The sequence below is a fragment of the Anoplopoma fimbria genome, chromosome 5 (genome assembly GCF_027596085.1).
Source record: "Anoplopoma fimbria isolate UVic2021 breed Golden Eagle Sablefish chromosome 5, Afim_UVic_2022, whole genome shotgun sequence".
Classification (NCBI taxonomy): domain Eukaryota; kingdom Metazoa; phylum Chordata; class Actinopteri; order Perciformes; family Anoplopomatidae; genus Anoplopoma; species Anoplopoma fimbria.
In genome coordinates this window covers 6449050-6470470 of record NC_072453.1, presented here as the reverse complement: position 1 = coordinate 6470470, position 21421 = coordinate 6449050, and the positions used below count along the sequence as shown (strand labels likewise).

Below are 21421 nucleotides of genomic sequence, written 5' to 3'. Positions count from 1 at the left end.
AAGGCAGATAGACAGGAAGGAGCTGCAGCATGAAACAGTTTCTACAGCTACAGCGCTGACTTGTGCTATGACAGCTGCTGTGTATTGTGACCCGTTTAATTAGCTCGCTAGTTCTCCATTAGGTTGCACTCCGTTGATATTCCTCCAGTTCACACTAGTTCTACACCTGCTGTTGTGAGAAGTATGGCGTTACCGCATAAAACATCTGTGTGGGCAGCGTTTTACATCCTTTGACACATTCAGACAACTTCAACAAGCCCAAGGTGAGTTATCAGAGCTTTGTGTACTGCACATTGCACTGTACATTTTTCACCTTCACAGCTACAGAAGGATTGTTAATCTGACTCCAGCCATAACTGCCAATTTTCCAGGCCAATGGAAGTGGAATATATAAGATGTTCATGACTTCTACTCACTTTACCGCAAGCTTCAAAACATCTGATAACTGGCACCTCAATGACATGTTTAATTTATTAACTGACTTGGATGGCTTTTTTGAGTGAGTATTGCTGCTGTACGTGCATCATGCAAATGATAGCCCACTGCCACCTGTTTTTCATTGTAGCTGATGATGAGTATTGTTGTAATTGTTATTAATGTTTCTGTAGTTACTGGACAACACTCTCCCCAACACATTTCTACAGTAGCAGTAGTATAAGTTTAAGTGGTTTAGGCTATTAAGTATATCAGTAAACTTAACAACGGAAGCTAGCACGCTTTGTCGAGTATGTCTGAGTTTTTGAATCAGCTTCCTTTGTGAGAAGTGACGTGATGAGCAACAAACCACACAGGAAGTCATATGCCATTTCCCGTTTTGTCTCAGTAATACCTCAAGCATAAATTTAATTTATGTTTGCAGTACTTTCAGTACATCTTGTGATTTGAATTAAACTACTAAACCTTATTTATGTGGCCATTTCATATATATAGATTCGATACAATGTGCTTTGCAAAAGATGCAAAATAAATATGAGGAAAGATACAGTAGATGGTCTCAGGCCAGTCAATCATAGCTTTCCAGTTGGGCTGAGGCGTGCAGAATTAAATGTTTTTTACATGATCTGATTAGTGCAAACAATGTATTTGGAGCTAAATTTAAATGAGACATGTAGAATAAATAGTTTTTGATGAAATATCAGAATTATATGCTAAATGAGACATGTAGAATAAATAGCTTTTGATGAAATATCAGAATTATATGAACATATGTGCAAGAACCATCTAAAAGTTGAAAATCCAAACATAATGTCTGTTTTTACAGCTTCTGGCTATGATAAATGGTACATTTTTGGTGATAGTTAAAAGAAAAAATGCTTTTCAGGTTTTAGGGTCCATAGGGTTAAGATACATCTTGTAAATTAAGATATAGTCTCAGTGTATATAGCAATCAGTTTATCAAATGTGTCTTAAATTCAAAATAGATCTAAACATTATCAGTGAAAGCTTTAGAACAAATTAGTTTGTTTGTTAGTTTATGATAGTTTCACATTGTGTAAGTAATGTTGTTTTGTATTGGAATAGACAAACAGGAACGTCTGAGGACAGAAATTATCAAACTTTCCGATGGAGAGGAAGGCACATTACGATTCTCTCCTGGATCGAAGCAAACGCATCACGTGGCAGGACGACTGCTACGTGGATCTTCAGTCTACAACCTGCTCTCTCTCTTCACAAGCAGAAACAGAGGGTAAGAGTCTCCTGAACAGGTTCACCATGTACTGTTTGCTTTGAAGTGGTTCATATCAGCAGTGTGAAAGGTATTTAAAAATATACACAGAGACGTGTTAAAGTGTTAAAAAGATGCAACAGAAAAAAGAACTGTAACAGCAACCAGTTCTGACTCTAGAGGGTAAGTACAGTAAATTGAAGACAGTCAGTAGCCGTCAAATAGTCGCCGTATGGAATTATATCAGTAATTATAACACCATCATTAAAAAGAAAGTACAAACATCAGGTTAAAAGACAAGTACCACATTCTTTAATTTACATCAGAGCTACAAAAATGATCTCCAGTTCTGTAATACTGAAGATTCATCTTGATTATGATAATGAATAAATCTTCAGTTATCATCCATGTTGCCAACATATTATTATTATCATTCATATTCACATTCTGCTGCTCTTATCATGGATATTAAACCACAGAGGTGAGATTATATTCTTATCTGTAGAGCAACTTGAGCTGTGATTAATGAAATCTGATGGAAGGATAATTTGTCTTTCATGGTTGAAGTTTGCATTGAAGTCTTCCAAAAGTTTTTTCAACCAAAAAAAGAGGATCACTCTTTCCCAGAAAGAGAAGGAGCGACCCCTGGTTTCAAGATAGTCATTTAGTCTTTCTTTTTTAAAACGGTGACTTTGTTTCTATCATCAGAAGGAGGAGGATTATTTTGTGGTGCCAAAAAAAAATGACTTTGATCGTTCTCAAGAATTACTAACCAAAAAATGCCAAAACTACCTGTAAGGTTCTTTTGGAAACACTAACCAAGCCTAACCTGAACATTTTTGAGTTTGCAAAGAGTGCTTTTTAATTTTTAATCTATACCAGAGAGGATGGGTTGACTTGCTTTGCTGAATATTCCAAGGAGATTTTAAGGTAATTTATGAAACATTTGACAAAACAAATGTTCCTGGCAGATACTCATGTCTCAGGTTTGTACAACTTTTGAATTCAAGACTCAGTTTTTGATGTCAGTGGGATTATAAGTGGGAATGAACAACGACCAGTCTGAGGAACCATCATTTTCCGCAGTGTTTTCTATTCTCTCCAAAATATCTTACTTCGTATATTTTTACATGCCACCTGGGTGTTTTTGAAGACATATTGAAACAGAATTTGTGATGTGTACATTTGTATTGTTTAATGAAGCTTGGAAAGGCTGCGTGGTGGTGTGATGTACTCACATTTTTCTTTGGATAATGCTGTTAACCTTTGTTTCACAAGCACTGATGATAATTGCTTCAGAAAGGTTAAAGTGGAGTGTTTAATTAAGCTGTCAACCGGTTATTAAATTGACTTGGAAAATGGAAAAAATTGTGTGCCTTGAGTAAGTTTGCAGTTATATAAATAAAATTGACTTGACTCAACTTCATCACATAGTGTTTTTTTACATCACTTGAAATGATTATGGTTTTGAAGGTGACTTTTTTTTTGTATGTTGTGAGATGATCAACATAAAAATTGTTTTTATGGAACAAGTCATCAAAAGAAGAGGATGGAACTGACCATACATACAAAATTCATAGTCAAGATTAAGAAAGAAAAAGAGGAATACACTGTTATTTAAAATTAAAGCAAGATACAAATTCAAAAACATACATAACTTTGAATACTAATTGGAATATGAATCAGAATGTTCAAGCTTTAACCCTCAGACTTTAATAGAAGCTTGTTTTAGACCAAGGATGAATCAACGAAGTCTCACAAAAAGATAAAAAAGAAGAGAGGAAAACCTGCTCCTCTTTTCCTACTTTACATCAGAAAGGGTTGTTCTTGCTCCAGAAATTGTCATTGTTAATTATCACTAGAACATCTCAGTAATCATTTCTTACAGGTTTTTATCTGCGCTCTGTTTTTGTTTTAGATCTTGACTGGATCCAAAAGCACCAAGATCAGCTGCAACGCTTCATTACGAGCTCCTTCCTGGAGGCGATGTTAGCCCACCTGAGAAAGGTGGATGTGGTGAGTTCAGCCGAGGTGACCAAGATCAAGGAAGCAACTCGGCTGCAGGACCAGGTTAACATGCTCACATCTATTGTCACTGCCAAGGACACTCAAAGTTTGGATGCTCTGCAGGGCTTCATAGAGAGCTCAGATTCTCAGGTGGCTCAGCTCATCCTCAAGCACGGTAAGGGGCTTAAATGGGATTTTCTCTCTGTGTTGGTATTTCTTTTAAAAGGTGAAGATCATCCAGTCATAGTCAGTGGTTTGATACATGAATCATCTTGACAGCCTTTTAGCCCCAATATGATGAGTCCTGTGTTTGAATGTGTTTGCGTAAAATTGGAAATGACTTCGCCCCACCCTTGGGATGGAAAACGCTATATGAATACAATCCCTTTTCTTCGATCCAACAACTTGGTAATCAAAAAATAAATAATCTGAGCCATTTCCTTTTCTGCAGATTCCATGGTGAAGGAGCACAAAGAGGGGCTGTTACGACGATATGAACAGTACAGAGACAGAGATTCAGTCAGTTGCCCCAAACTGAACATCTCCTCAAGAACCTTACTCCTGGTTGATGGACTTTCCGATATCCAGCAAAAGGAACATGACTTAATGCAGGTGGGGGTGACTCGAGGCAGGAAAAGAAATCATCTCAGACAGCTAGGACTGACCAAACTCTTGGAGCCCCTTACACGGGTGAGTTTACCTCCCCGGGTCTCCCTCACAGTCGGGGTGGCTGGTATCGGTAAGACAACCTGGGTCCGACACTTCATTAGACAGTGGAGCCAAGGGGCCATCTGCACAGACGTGAGCTTTGTCTTGCCTTTCACTTTTTGTGAGCTGAACTCACTGGACAAAGTCTCTGCTGAGAAGCTGGTAAAAATGGCTTTTCCTCATTTAACAGACCCCAGTGTGGTCCTGAGCAGCTCCTGCCGCACACTGCTAATACTTGATGGTTTGGACGAATTCCGCTGCTCTTTAAATTTCTCTGATGCAGCTCCTTGCAGCGATCCAAAGAAAGAAGTGTCCATTGATGACCTTGTTACTAACATCATCCGGGGTAATCTGCTCCCTGACGTGGCCGTGTGGGTGACCTGCAGACCAGGAGTGGCCTCACTCATCCCTGGAGGATTGGTAGACAGGGTGACTGAGATACCAGGATTCAGCCCGCAAGACATCCAGCTCTTCCTAAACCACCACTTCTCTGAGAAGGACTTTGCCAGTAAAATATGGGCGCACTTGGAGGCCCATAAGATCCTCATGGTGATGTGCTACATACCATGCATTTGTTGGATCGTAGCTGATACTCTAGTGTACATCATGCAGAGTGAAACACAAGAGAGCCTTCCAAAGACTTGTACTGAGCTGTACGCTCACTTTTGTTCCATGAAGGCAGAAGTAGGTGAACCAAGAGGAAGGGAGCCTGTAAAAATGGAGCAGCTCCATGGGAGCAATCGTAAACTGTTGGGGAACCTTGGACGACTGGCGTTTTATGGGCTCCTCAAACACAAGTACACGTTCAGCGAGCAGGACCTCAGGGCCTATGGAATAGATCTCCTGTTAAGCCAGTGCAGTCTTGGCACTGGAGTTCTTGTTCGGGAGGAGTTGGCCATATACACAACATACCGGTTCACTCATTTGACTCTGCAGGAGTTTCTTGCAGCTACTTTTTACCACATCTCCTCCAAACGGGCCATCTTTGACTTATTTTCAGAGAGCACCATGTCTTGGCCCAAGATTGGTTTCCAGAACCACTTTAGAAGTGCCTTTCAGCACTCGCAACAAGCTGAGGACGGCCACTTGGATGTATTTGTGCGCTTCCTGACAGGCCTGCTGTGCCCAGTGGCACTGAAACCTCTCGCTGGGCTTCTGGCCCTCGGCAAAGATGATGGAAATCAGAAGGCATGGGCAGCAGGGTTCCTACAAAGCCTCCTGGTCAGCGGAGGAGCGGTGGTGTCCCTGCGGTCAGTCAACTTGGCTTATTGTTTACACGAGCTGCAACACACGGAGCTGTTGCGGAGTGTAGAGGAAGATTTACAGCTGGGCAACCTATCAGGGAAGCTAACACGGGCTCAATGTGTTGTGCTGGGTTACCTTCTGCATGTGTCTCCAGAGTGCAGTGAACAGACCAACCTAACAGGCTCTCTGAACTACGCAACAGTGAAATGTTTGCTCCCACAGCTGCTGTACTGCAGCTATCTCAGGTCAGCTCCCGAAACACCATCTACCTGTAAACCAAAACTCATACGAAAGCTTGACAGTTGAAACTTCATCCTTATTTACTCCACAGGTTAGAGAATAATCACTTCAAAGATGATGTCATGGAGTTGCTGGGAAGCCTCCTGAGCGCCAAAGACTGCCATATCCAGAAGATGAGGTGAGATCACACTTTCATAACATCATATTAAGAACATTTAACAGTCTAATAGCTCTTAACCACTGTACCCTGAACTTACCTGGTTCCTCACATGATGACAACACGTTTAAATTAGGATATAATGTCAGTCTTGTTTTTAACAAGAAGACACTCAATAACAATCACATTGTTGTACGATTGCTGCGTTGGTGATGATTCATGTGATTGACACTAATATTTTGTACATGTGTGTATATGTGATGGGGACCTCTTTTATTTACTCCCTCAGTTTGGCAGAGAATGCCATCAGCAACAAAGGTGCCAAAGCCCTAAGTCGAGCCCTTTTGGTGAACCGGACGCTAACGTCTCTCAAGTAAGATGCCTTTGACCTTTGACTAATTAGAACTGAATAAAATGAAAGAGGAAACTGGTGCACTCCTCTTGCACATGTCTTTAGATAACATTTCCTTCTCATTTACTATAGCTTAAAAAAAAATTGTGCTTGTCTCAAAGTCCCAGAAATACTCAATTCTTTGTCTTCCAAATATACATTGCTACATAGTATTTATATCATGATTCTTTATATATTCTAACCAGCTATTTATTTTTTAATATATATATATTTATTTAGTCTCAGGAACAACAACATCGGCTCTAAAGGTACAAAGTTCCTGGCAGAGGCTCTGAAAATGAACCAAGTCCTGGTATCAATCAAGTGAGTAAATTTGCCAATGATTTTAGTTCATACAAACAATTATCATACAAGGGGTCAGTGTCACACTTTGATTTGGTCTAATGGATCCTCAGCTTCCAGAACAATGCAATTGAGGAAGAAGGTGCTCATGCCCTTGCAGAAGTACTGCACTGCAACCGCAAACTGGTGTCTCTGAAGTGAGTAATGCCTGCCTTTCCCTTGTGGTTGTTGCATGTGTGTGTGTGTGTGTGTGTGTGTGTGTGTGTGTGTGTGTGTGTGTGTGTGTGTGTGTGTGTGTGTGTGTGTGTGTGTGTGTGTGTGTGCGTGTGTGTGTCTGTGTGTGTGTGTGTGTGTGTGTTCATGCTAACAATGAAGAGTATTTATTAATTTTTTTGACATTCATGTAATGATTCAGCCTACGGAAGAATACAATTGGAGCAGGAGGAGCCAAAAGGATTGCAGAGGCACTGAAGACGAACCGGACTCTCACAAAGCTGATGTAATCTTAAATTTGAAAATTGATACTGTATTACAGATCCAGTAGTTGGGTCACATACTGATCGTGAAGATTAATGATTTAACTTTTTCTTAATGTGTCCAGTCTATTTCTGTTCTCACCTGCAGTCTTTGTAGTAACCAGCTTGGAGACAGAGGGACAATCGCTCTGGCAGAGGCTCTGACTGTCAACCACACTCTGCTCTCACTTCAGTCAGTACTTTGTCCACAGGAGTGCAATCTTAGCATTATCCTTACTAACTATTCAAAAGTCTACTGCTAATGCATTTTGACATTATGGGTCTTTTACACTTTTGTCCACATACTGTTCATCAATGACACAGTTTGTCTTGCGAGTGATTTACTACAGATGTGTTTAACCTTTCTTTTGGCAGACTTCAGAGTAACTCAATCAGCAACAGAGGGATGACAGCCTTAACCAAAGCACTCAGGCTGAACCGTGGCCTTGTCTCCTTGAAGTAAGTATATAACTTTGGCTAAGTTAAGACACCTCTGATCAGTTTATGAAAAGTACCATCTGACATTTTCTTGACCTGCTAACCTTATTAGATTGATCGCTCTTTTAAGTAGTAGATTGACAGTTTGGGAAACGGATAGGCGTGGGCATCCGCCTCTGATCGCCATCTGAGGAAAAACTAATTTGTGCCCGGTAAATAGAGGATTGACGTGACATCTGGGTTTAGCGGCAATTGTTATAAACAACAATGTTATATATCTTATTATTGCCATCCTTATCTTATAGTTTTGTGCGTTATAATAGACGTTGACAAGGTTTTCATACCTTTCAGAGCTTTAAAGGTGGGATTTTGTGAAGCAGTTGTTGGCTGTAGCTTCATATTCAATGTCCTTTTCACTCAAAAACTCTCAAAAAAAGCAAATAGTAAGATTGTTAAGAAAAAATGTCACTTATTTTCCTTTTATGTACGTTTCTATCCGTCAGTTTAAGGGAGAACTCCATTGGGGTGGAGGGAGCAAAGAACATGGCCCACGCCCTCCATGAGAACAACTCTCTAAAGGACCTCGAGTGAGTGACACCTCATGAAAAGCATTGTGTAGAGTAAAGCAGAAAATGTCATTCCCCCATACTGTGGTATGCCACTTTGGGCTATTGTTTGACGGGAAACTTGAAAATCCCTTGAGATTACGGAATGAACACTGTGGTTATTTTAAGAATGGTGATTTTCACAACTGAACTGCATTAATCAACTCCTTAATTTTTATGAGAATTTATATTATTGCCCAAGTTACTAAATTCAATTAAGAGGAATATTCACAGCCATGTGTTTTATCTGCTTGAACACCAACATGTTGCGAAATCATACCGAATTTTGACTCTTCTATCAGACCTTACTTGTTTTGGTGATTGTGTGATTGTTTTCCTACTGTTTATTGTCATGTATGTGTATGTGTGTGTGTGTGTGTGTGTGTGTGTGTGTGTGTGTGTGTGTGTGTGTGTGTGTGTGTGTGTGTGTGTGTGTGTGTGTGTGTGTGTGTGTGTGTGTGTGTGTGTGTTTGTATCTCAGTCTCACAGCTAACCTGTTGCATGATGAAGGGGTTCAAGCTATAGCCGGCGCAATCAAGTTTAATCGCGGCATCACCTCTCTGCAGTAAGTGAGGCTTTTAAATACAAACTCAACAAGCATGCACATAGACACAGCTGAGCCTGCGAGTAGCTCAAGCATCACCAGCTACATTTGCTTTGAAAATCTTCCAAAGCGACAAGATGATGGTACAAGAATAGACTGAATGAGCCACTATAACATCAACATCACCTTGATTCAAGATTACTAAAACTTCTCAATGCAGAAAGTTAAGTTAGTAACGTATAATTACTTTTTATATTGTTTCAGCAACATCAGAATATATAACAATAGGAAAATATATTTATTGCAATGCAAAATAACTGTTAAGATTGGTTAGAAATTCCCTTTTTTAATACTATTTGCTGCTCAATATGTTAATAAGACCATTTTTGCTAATTCCCTCACCTTATTAAATTTATAAGGTAAGAATATGTTTGGTTGTTTACAGCTTGTTATGCCGCCACCAAGTAGTCTGAAAATCAATTAATGCAGGATTAAAAACCAGTACATCTCAAGCACACGATCACAGCATACAATACTCCTTGTGTGCAATGTTTCGTTAATGCATTTATTGTCCTTGTGTACCTCTTTTTTTTACAGTCTTCAGTGGAATTTCATCAAGTCTTCTGCCACTAAAGCTCTGGCCCATGCACTCCTCTCCAATGTCACAATGCAGCTCTTGGAGTAAGGCCGACACTTCAGACCTCAGCATCTTTACCCCATCATTTCCAATCACCTCCTTTTCACACAATCTTCTTTTCTGTAATCAAATGTATCTCTCACATCACTCTGAGCAAGTGATTAGCAACCGTATTATATCAACTGATCGTGGTCTTATCAGCCACTAAAGGGTCATGTGGGATTTGAGTCACAGGTTTGTAATATTGACAGTTTTCACCGTCTGTGTTTGTGTCTCCATCTTTACTGCAGTCTACAGGAGAATGCTATCGGAAATGAAGGTGTCATTTTTCTTGCCGAAGCCCTGAAAACCAACGCGTCCCTGCATACATTATGGTTGGCATTACAGCTGTATACAATGATTAGTTAAATGAAAAAAAGTTCCTATTGTGTGACAATTTGTTCTTTTCTATTTCTTTCCCATGTGTTCACTGTTTTGCATCTCTTTAGTCTACAGGGAGTCTCCGCAAGCACAAGTGGAGCAATTGCAATGGCAGAGGCCCTGATGACTAACCAAACCCTGCAAACATTAGAGTGAGTCAACGTTCTCTCTTGTGTCAAACTGTTCCTTTGTTATTTGACATTCAGTCACATTCAGTACTAAGCAACTAATTTAAAACAGGCAAAGCTCAATCTTGCTTCTCAGTGGAATTTCTAATCCTCTTCCTGTCAGTTATTGATTCTCAGTGAATTTCTTGATTGACTGTCAATCAGTTAACCAGAACCAACCAATGATTTTTATCCTTTACATTCTGTTCTTTATTTGATTTCCAATTCATATTGTATCACTGTAGGAAGTGGGCAACTGTTTTATTGTCATATGGAATTGTTGATTTATGAATCAGTCTGACAAAGTAAATTGAGTTAACAGGTTTTTAATGTTCTGGATTAACAAAAACAGACTTTTCTGAGTAATTTATCCACAACGCTTTCTACACTTTTAACCATAGTCAGTCTCTGACAAAGTATTTTCTCATAAAGGGTTTCTTTCAGTCTTTATGTAAAACTAAAATGTAATCAAAATGCATCTCAGTCTGTATGTAATAACACAAACAATGTGGCCCCCAAAAAAGACAGCAGAAACAAATGAACCCCATGAGACAACAAAAAAGAACAGATTAAGATATAGACGGAAAAGTAGTATCAGAAAGTATAATGTTTAAGGTTTGCAAAAATAAAATAACACATCGTGAACTGAAGGCTGCAGAACAACACCTACGCCAGAATGAGCGTTGGGTGCTAAGCTCTCTGTGAACTTCCGGTTATGTAACAAACACAAGGCAGCTCAATGTTATATTGTCAATTTCCCAGTCTTGGTGAACAACCCATTTTTAACCCTCCTGTTATGTTGTCAGGAACAGCAATGATGTTTGTCGGGTCAATGTGACCCGGTTCATGTTTAATCATCCAAAAGTTGTCAGAAACCAAAAAATCCTAATAAACATAGTTTGTACCTCATCAACAACACCATTACTAATAGTTCAATCAGTATTTAGAGGAATGGTGTTATTCACCCATCACATATCATAGTTCCATCAGGATAACTCACTCGTTTTCATGAAAAATACATGTTCAAAATTTTTTTTAGGTACATTGGATAAACCTAGATAGAAATTGCATTAGTCTACCATAACTTTCTTTTTTTCAATGGGTGATGGAGATAAATAGAGATGAGACACCTCTTCTGTTCAGGGTCATATTGACCCGCTCACTTAAAATCAAGCCAAATGAGTCATAAGGATTTGTATTGAAAGTAAACTCTATTTATGTTTATTTATAGTGTTAAGAAACAGAAATTTACAAAAATAAACAGGAGATGAGCACAATGGAACGAGGTGTGTATATGTGTGTGTGTGTGTGTGTGTGTGTGTGTGTGTGTGTGTGTGTGTGTGTGTGTGTGTGTGTGTGTGTGTGTGTGTGTGTGTGTGTGTGTGTGTGTGTGTGTGTGTGTGTGTGTGTGTGTGTGTGTGTGTCTACACAGCACACAAGTGACAAGTCGTCACGGTGTGCTTTGTGCCAATACATTTTGCATATATCGCACATGTTGTGCTCGTCTTGATGCTCAGATCTGGTTTTTTTGAGTCACTGCCATCCTGGTGGGGCCTGGCACTGTCTTTAGAATGTTTTCGGCAGACAGTCTTGACTGAAGTATATTGGGTGAGGATGACCACTGTATTTCACCAGTTTTTGGCATGATTGACTTGCTTGGAGGAATAGGAATATCAATTTCCTCATCTGATGGTTCATAATCAGTATCATCATAATCTGAATTGACCTCAAGATGGTCTTCATCTTCAGACACATCCTTCAGACACATCCTCCTCTATTTCACTGTCGTGATCAAGGATGTGTTCCAGAGCCTCCAGGGCTGTCATCCTTTTGTTTCTGTTGCTCATGTTGTTTTACAGTAAGCTGCTGTATTGTATGTACCTGCAGAGTGTAATGTTGGTAGGACCCCCAAGCAACCCTTTTGTATGTTTCGCCCCTGACCTGCTAAGTGTGGCCGGAGTTTTCCAGCGGGAAAATAAAAGGTTCCCGTCAAAGTCATAATAGTACCTGTATTTCTCGCACAGGTGGAGTAGTGAGAAAGAGAGTGAGTGTGTGTGTTAGATTGGGATGAAATATGGTATGTGTGTGTATTTGTGTATCTCTGTATGTGCATGTGTGTGTGTGTGTGTGTGTGTGTGTGTGTGTGTGTGTGTGTGTGTGTGTGTGTGTGTGTGTGTGTGTGTGTGTGTGTGTGTGTGTGTGTGTGTGTGTGTGTGTGTGTGTGTGTGTGTGTGTGTGAAATGGGGTGAAACCCCTTATAGCCTCCACTTTCACTGCCGGGTCAAATTGACATCATATCAGGAGGGTTAAATTGCAGACTAAAAATAATTCTCAGAAATTGAAGGAAAGATTAGATCTGGTTCAATAATTATCCTCCTCTGTATTTAATTGTTCACTTCTGTCTCTAATCTTTACAACCTCTTGTATTTGACTTTGATTGTTGATGCTGCCAGGTTTACAACACACTTATTTGTCATTTATATACAACAATTATTGATGTGTTACCTAATGATAGCACATTTGCCACTATTTCAGTCTACGTGGGAACACTGTGGGGATGGAGGGGCGAAGGCTCTGGCTAACGCCATGAAAAGCAACCGGAGCCTGAAGTCATTGAAGTAAGTCCTAACTGGAGCAGCGGCCGTGAGCTAGCCAGTGGGGCACGCTCAAATGCAGGAATATGAACTATAAGCATGCATGGTCGGCCCAGCTAAGCCAACAAAGCAAGGAGATGCTAGGATAACAACAAACACAGAGTGATTTCATTCTCTGATCAGATAGACATTACTCGACTAGATCTTTACATAGAAAATAGTTGAGAGAATAGTGACTGAATTCAAAATAAAATATATTATTTTACTAGATTATAATTATTATTATTATTATTGATGCATTGCTGTATACGTCACATTAATATTGCAACTGGTTATGGTGTGGCACATTTTAAATACACCAATAACACCAGTTGTCAGTCCAAGCCCTTTTTGGCAGTTGTCAGAATGGACCTGTCTTCTCTTTCCTATTCAAAGAAAGAAATATATTTAAGAAAATTAAAATGCATGTCTCTTAATTAAGATTCAGCTTCTTAGATAAAGTTTATCTGGCCAAAGGACTTTATCACTGACCATAAGAAAGCAGCCTGCACTCTTCTACTGATCTACTCAAGCTTTATTCTGTTTATGTATGTTTGTCCCCTAACAGTAACTGTCAGTTAAACATTGTAACTGTAAGGCAGCTCCTATTATAATATGTGCTGTTTGTTCTTATTAAAATAAGCACTTTGCATTTGAAAATAAAAGCTTTATTTGGAACATTTGATATAAGAAAAATTGATGTTTGTCTTTGTGTGCATCATCAGTCTTCAGGAGAACTCTCTGGGTATGGACGGAGCCATATTCATTGCAACTGCCTTGAAAGGAAACCACCAATTGACCTACATCAAGTGAGTGTACTTATTTTTATGTAAAAGAGAGTGTGTGTGTGTGTGTGTGTGTGTGTGTGTGTGTGTGTGTGTGTGTGTGTGTGTGTGTGTGTGTGTGTGTGTGTGTGTGTGTGTGTGTGTGTGTGTGTGTGTGTGTGTGTGTGTGTATGTCATTTCAGGGATGATAACATGCTGTAATTTTGCTGATTTAAAAAACTACATTTGTTCTGCAGTTTGCAGGGAAATGGCATTGGAGAATCAGGAGCAAAGGTCATATCCGATGCTATAAGAGCCAGCGCTCCGGGCTGTGTGGTGGACATCTGATCAAGGAACACAGCTTCTACTGAGGAGAGTCGCATATGTAACATAGAAATAACAATAGGCAGTGATATCCGAAGTAGGTGTATGTAATTAAGTCAAAGCTGTATGTTGATTCTGAATACCATTCCGTTACTGTTTCACTGTATTTTAAGAGATAGATATTCACATATTTATTATGACATTATTATTGAGGGAGCAGTTACCATAAGGGATGAACAAAGACTTAAGAAGGTCAAAGATATGTTAAGTTGCACCATATTTCTTTGTAAAAAACACACAGCATCCATACATTTATTTCAAAGAGGAGCAGCTATCCTCTTTTCTATGCTAATTAAAATGTCAATGTGTACATTTGCTCTATTTGCACAATGAATCTGGTGAATTGCAATAAAATTGACACTGCCATTTACACAGTTGTATTTCACTTGTCGTTTTAACAAGGGCATAGATCTGTCAAGATATTCCTTGATATCCTGCTGTAGTAACATTATAAGATTTGTGATTAAATACTCATGAACACATTATTTCATGAGGACCGGACTGGATTAATAACTTCTACGTCATCTATTTGATTTGTTATGTCTGCATAGCACCAGCTTTATACCAGATATACTTATATGACCAGATGCACATTTTTCACTATTCAGGAAACAGAACGAAGAACCGCAGAGGCCACTGGCATTGAGTTGATGCAATGGAATTAAGTAAAGTTGCGGTTAAAGCTTAGATTCCATAGCAACAAGAATCAAAGGGTCCCACAGCAAAAGAGATGACCTTGAAAAGGACGTAACATAATGATTTAATTCCATTATAATCTGTACAGCATATGACTTCCTCTGTCTCTCTGTGCCCTCACATCGTTACAGGAAAAACTCCCCCCTTATAAAAACTTTAATGGGGGAAAAAAGGACTAAATCTTAGGGAGAGCAACAGAGGAGGGAACGCTCTCCCAGGAAAGACAGAAGTGTATCATGTGTACAGAATGAACAACATTATATAGTTACATAAATATAAGCTATTCAATGCATATGATATAAATAATTCATATAATGAGACTGTAAGCAGAATAATGATGGGAAAATTACAACTACTAATAATAAGAGCAGCAGTGGATATAGCAGAATGATAATGATAATAAAAGCAGTAATGGTAAACGTAATAATAATAGTAATGTGACTGATAATAACTATAATGATGATAGCAGCAGTGGGTGTCAGGCAGGACCACGGCTGGAGGTACAACCAGGTTCCAGGTATAACCATGATTCATGGAAACCTGTGAGGCGAGAAAGCTCAAAGACTCTGGGGAAGAAGCAAAGTCAGTAAAGTGCATTAATGGAACTTAAATACATACAGAAGGAAAAAGAAAGGAGGAGCTCAGTGTATCCTAGGAAGTCCCCCGGCAGTCTAGGCCTAAAGCAGCATATCTAATGGGCTGGATCAAGGCAAACCTGAGCCAGGCCTAACTATAAGCGTTATAAAAAGAAAAGTCTTAAGCCTTTTCTTAAATGTTGTAGGGGTATCTGCCCCCCAGACTGAAACTGGAAGCTGTTTCCACAGAAGAGGAGCTTGATAGCTAAAGGCTCTGGCTTCTTTCCTACTTTTTGGGATTCTAGGAACCACAAGTAACCCTGCATTCAAAACATTGTGGACTGAAATGAGCCAAATAAAATCAGACAATAATATTAAAACATATAAGATTTGTTGGAAATTAAATGATATGGTAGGATCAATAAAAAGCTTTTTTCTTTTTCTTTTTGATTTTATTTGTTTTGAGAAGTATTTTGACTTTACTTTGAATACAATGACAATCCATCAAATAATTTAGTTGACATATAACAGCACAAACAAATAAAAAACACACACACACTTGCAAACCCAATCCTGTCTTGGGATTCATAGGTTCAGAGAGACTTGATTTGTGAACAATGTGCATGCATAAAAATACACCATTTCCCTCACTTCAACTTTTTCATGCTCGTAATTTTCTCTGACAGACTAAAGCAGACAGAGGTACACATGTACAGTCAGATGATTAGAGGATTTTGTAAATTCACACATTTTCATATTGATTGAGATTTATAAATCACGCATAACACTTAATGTTGTACCTCTCATGCAGAGTATTTGTATGCATATTTGGGCATTTTTTTTTCTTCAAGCCCAGGAGTTGCATTTTGCTCCTACTATAATCCGGTGGAAGATTTTGCCAGAATTTAAGAAAAAGAGCTAGTTTGTGTTTGGTCAGATTTTTCATTTTGGATTCTCACTGTATTTCAGTTGCAGAGTCATCGTGTACTAAAAATCTCTATTCAGCCTGCACATCTTACTCCACAAAATACCAAATAGATGACATGAGTCAGTAAGTTTATTATCCTATTCATCATATTAACATAACTTTATGTTTGCGAAGCTGAACACAAGCCACAAGGGAGTGAGAAAAAGGGTAATTCCCTTACTTTAATTTATGTCTGTATTGCATGAGGAAAGCACAGTGTCAGAGAAAATGTCTCTCTACATGTATACAGTATTACAAATGTTCATCAGATAGTGTGAAAATTGTTCGCATATTCTCTGAGGGTGTCAAGTGGACCAAGGGTTTAAGAGGCCTGGACATGGACGTGGGTACTATCTATGATTGTGAGATATCCGTAGCTGTCGGAACATTAAGGAGGCCATATAGCGGCCATGACCAGAGTTTAAATACAGATTTTTGTCTTAAAAGCCAATGTGGGCTTGTCTTGGCACACTGTGAGTATGACATGAAAATCAATCATATCTATCCAGCCTGCTCTCCTAATGAAACACTCACACTACACAACCTCTCATAAAGCACACAAAACCCATGCATAAAAATGGATTTCTAATGCTGCTGATGAAGTTAATAATATGTTTCTTTGCTCTGGGTTTTATTGGCAGTTGAAGAGATAATATGTGCCCTCAAACAGCTGAATGTCCTTCTACAGGACCTACACCAAATGTAGAATCCAAGTGCTGTTTTTACAATCAGTAATCATTTTTAGAGATTAAAAATCCCATATTTTCAGACTCGGGGGGCTATGGGCTTTGTGCATGGCAGTGGATTTGATGCACTATATCCTATAATCAGAATACATGAATGCACACTGACTCCTGTTTCAAAACAAGCTGTCAAGACGAGAACACTAATGGCAGTACTCTTTCAGGCCTTTTCTATACCCCTCTTTATATCAAAATCTGTTAATGATCATGTTGACTGATTGATGGTATTGTACTTACATGGCTCGAATAACAACATGTGGAGATGATTACAGCAGGTGTCAGGAACCTCCATTACCAGCCACATGTACAATCACAAACAGCTTTCAATGCCAAGGTGATGTTTTGCTCCTCCTATCCATCAAGTCACACAATTACCTTATCTTGATTATTATTTGGGGGCATTCTTTACATTTTACATGGTCATAGTAGAGAGATGACTGGAAATAAGAAAGAGGGAGATGCAAGAAAAGATTCCCACCGGGGACATTAACTCTCTCAAGCTGCCAAGTAAGAGCATACATGTGTTTGCTGCCTGCAATTCCATTGTTCAATACAGCTCTATCCTTACCCATTTATTGGCTAGCATGCATGACAAGTTTGCATATAGATGATGTGATATGAAATGTGTGTCTTATAAGAAACCTGCATTAAAAATGTTTTAACCCACTTGGGGACAGTGAAAACAAGCCGTAAACACAACACTGACATATTTTCCCCTTTGAAGCTAATATGGTAGCCATGTTACAAATCGCAATCAATTGTTTTAGTTGTCAAAGGCACATGAGTAAAAGCTCAACATTAAAAGCCAAACCTTGGTATAGTCAAGGATTCTGACCTAAATCTTTACAAAGCCAGCTCTTTAAAAATGCATCGAGAATATAAGAACTAACTGTAATGGGATCTTCTCTTTCCCTCTCAGGTCTTTGTGTAAAACAGCTGCAGCTCATTCAGAGCGCTGCTGCTTGAGTCCAGAGAAAACCAAGCACTCCAGTTTTCAATGACTACAATACATTCCTGATCTTCTGCTCCATCACAAACCCAATAGACCCCTGAGGTCTGCAGGCACTGGTCTGATAATTGATCCAAGACTCAAATCCACATATTGCAAAGCAGCACGTGCATATACAGTATCTAGAGAAAGCTTCAATCTTGTTTTGACTGTTTTCAATCTGCATCCAAATTTAATTTGGGAACTTATAATATTTAATTATCCTGAAATCTTCTGCTCGTGCTTTCTTTTTGTCTGACATTTCATACAGTTCCTGTCATTTATACTGCTATTTCAGCTGTATATGTATGTCAGATTTTCTATACTAACAGTTGTCTTGTCATAAAACTACATTAGGATTTGTAATAGTATTGAAATGGAATAAGGAAAATGTTTCAAATGTACTGCCCTGTCATTCAATCTTGCCCATGAAAATGTAGGACATTTGAACTAAAAAGTCTGAACTAAAAGAATATCATGTCTCACTGGCAAAAAATGCAATTTAACTATAATTGTGCTACATCGAGACAAGCAGCCCTGAAAATTGTTAGTGTTGATGTTTCTGAAAGGAAAGAGATAACATGATTTGTATCAGTATTTTTGTCACCGATCCACACATGAATTTAGAGAGGTGATGGGGAGAATCACTTTCCCACTCCTGAAAAATGCCTATTCTGTTGCTGTCAAGCATTAATTCTGGCTCAGACGTACAACTTTGCTACCAGGCCTCTTCTCATTCATCCAGCATTTGTTTTCCCACTTAGCCTCGTGACTTGCCTCCTGGTGTTGTGTTTGATGGACCTAGTCTGACACATCTTCAGACTCATGTCACCGGATCCCTCCACATAAACTTCAAGAATCAATAACATTTGTCATTATTTGCAGAGTGAACAGCCCAGCCTTGTTTCTCCTTTACAATTCAAAAGATAATAAATAAAGTTAAACTGAAGGCAGGAGCTGAGAAACAACATCACAAATACAGACTGCAGGATGAAAGAGTCTAATCAAAACAAGATGAAGATATAAATACCAAAGCACTCACAGATAGGTTGTGCTCAGTCCGTCCCCAGACTTATTATCATCCTCCTGATGAAATAATTTCTCGTAAGTAAACACATCTAGAAGAGAAACCTATTCTTGGTTTCATTATCACTGCAAATACTCTTTTGATTATGATATAAATGCACCAATGGTTTCATCTCAGCTAGCCATTCTTCCACGTTTACTGTGCAAAACAACTAATACCAGAGAATCTTATAAGAAGCTGATGCTTCAAGTTATATGTTTAGATATGAAGTTTATGGCCTATAGTCTGTACTGTTTATATGAAGCTACAGACAGGGGTCAATTTGCATAGCTTAGCACAGAGACCGTTTCCAGTCTTTAAGCTATAACTTTTGGCAAGAGTACAACTTTAATTTTGCCTCAATTTTTAACCCTAAGTTTGGAAAATCTAAATTCTATAGTTAAACCGAAACAAAACACTAGGTAATGGTAACACTGAAAGGGTTAATACTGAAGATTATTTCATTTATTCATTTATCTGATGATGTTACTTCCCAGAGCCCGATGTGACGTCCTCACTTTGCTTATCTTGTTCGCCTAAACCTCTAAAACTCAGGGATATTTAATGTACAAATTAAATGAAACAGAGAAAAAGAGGCAATTTGAAAAGTAGGATCTTTTGACTGTTTTGGATTTTTGCTTGAATACTGACTTCAACATTTAAAGATGATCAAAATTGTAGGTGATTGATTTTAGGCTGATGATTAATACACCTACTTGTTTCAGCACCAGATTAAACCTAAACCAGATAACGAATGAGCCGACACATGTGCTAGATGCCCCATCTTTAATTATTTTGATTATCCATTTCAATACTTTACAGCTTTAAAACCACGGGTCATCAGGTACAGGCTGGCATGCTGATCTTGTCTCCTTTTAATCAGGTCCAAGTAGGAACAATATGATCACACATTCATTTGTCAGTATTGCTAATAAGTGTTAATTCATGTGTGCTAACAGGTCACACTATGTGCACAGTTTTAACATCTTGACCCAATTGATTCAATGGGTCCACTGATTCAAATAAACAAAGCAAAGGTGTCCTCTTGGATGAATCAGTATATTAAGTGCCCTCTATGGTAAGTAGGCCCATTTCACCACAGTGCCCTCTGTACCCTGCCCCTCAGACAGCACATCTCTGCCACTGCAACTCAAAGTATGACATATGTCAGTAAGTGGTCTGTATGGTGATTATATGGATAACAGGGAATTTATTTTGAGTAACATCTTGACGAATGACGAGTTTGAGACGTTTCTCAGGCTAATTATAGTTTTTTAATTGGTTTGCAGGCATAGGAGTCCCTTGATTTAATTTTAATTCTAATTTTTTTTGTTGCAATAATGAACCCATTCTATATGTTGCTGTCTTCTTTTGAAAGCCACGCATTCAGAGGCACTTTTTTCCGCAGGTGTTTTGATGTATTGCAGAAATCAATCGCTCATTTTGTGTCTACATTCAAGATATGTATCCTAACAGCTGATGCTTCTCTGAAGGCTACAGTGTGATTTGAAGGCATCCTGTGCTGCGCAGCTTCAGGTGCAGTACGTCACCAGCACATTCAGGACGGAGCGTTTAGATCTCCACCGCATCTCCGACAGCAGCTTCCTCCTTCTCAACAGACCTTCTATCTGTAAGTCTCTTCTTTTCTTTTTCAGCCAACTAGAACTGTTTTATGCAGAATATGTCCCAAAATGAAAGGGATTTATCCAAAAGCATTATACATTTTAGGGAAAATGTCAATACCATAATGAAGAAAAATAAACTTGATTTACAATAGAGACTTTTTACCTATGTGCATTATCTTTATTTTTGTTTGCTATATCTAAACTTGTTTCTATTTCTAGACTTGATTTGGACAAAGCAATGTGTAATAAACAATTATATATGTATATATATTAAAAAGGGGGATTAAAGTCTAGTTTTGTGCAATTTAATGGAATTTAATGCCTGAAGTCGTTCCAAATCAACTTTTTATACTGCTAAAAGAAGCCTGTAATAGCAAAACTGCATGCATCATCATCTAGAAGCATCATGAATTGTGCTTGAGATTGAATGTTGGTAACTTAGTTATGCTTATAGGGGCTTTCATATGCTGTTCAGCTGCTTGTGGCTGCTATGAATGCTCTTTAATCTATTTTTGCTCAACAGTGTTATTTTCTGTCTTCTTTATAACTTTTGATGACACAGTCAATGCATTACATCCCTTAAATATCTTTAGCAGTTTCACAGCTTGTTGAGTCACTAGTTATTTTAACACAGTTTTTTTTATAACCTAACAGATGATGATAAACCTGATCTGAAGTGGACTTTAGTGGCCCTGACATCTTGATCTTGAAATATTTCATTGTGAAAATCCTGTAAGCAAAGGTATGTGTTTGAGAAAGCAGGTTGTGTAGATCCCTGGTTTTATGCAAACACACTACAAACTTTAGATAATGGCATATTAATTATTGACATTATTAGCCACTCAAACCTTATTTCCTGCCAGAATATGTCACATTATGATTTCTTAAAAAATGTCACACTAAATGGAACCCACCATGAGACAGTTCCTGGAGAAAC

The 21421-nt window shown here is 38.6% G+C and overlaps 1 protein-coding gene across 1 annotated transcript; it reads left to right on the top strand.

The window, feature by feature from the left end:
- The first annotated feature begins 59 nt into the window (after window positions 1-59).
- nlrc3 (NLR family, CARD domain containing 3) lies at window positions 60-14228 on the top strand. The gene is given in 20 exon segments (XM_054599314.1): window positions 60-263; window positions 1522-1687; window positions 3585-3848; window positions 4125-5871; window positions 5958-6044; window positions 6313-6396; window positions 6655-6738; window positions 6831-6914; window positions 7133-7216; window positions 7342-7425; window positions 7608-7691; window positions 8174-8257; window positions 8757-8840; window positions 9417-9500; window positions 9747-9830; window positions 9945-10028; window positions 12579-12601; window positions 12604-12661; window positions 13402-13485; window positions 13698-14228. Coding segments are annotated over 19 exon segments (3402 nt in total). The 5' UTR covers window positions 60-263; window positions 1522-1563; the 3' UTR covers window positions 13789-14228.
- Window positions 14229-21421: the final 7193 nt, after the last annotated feature.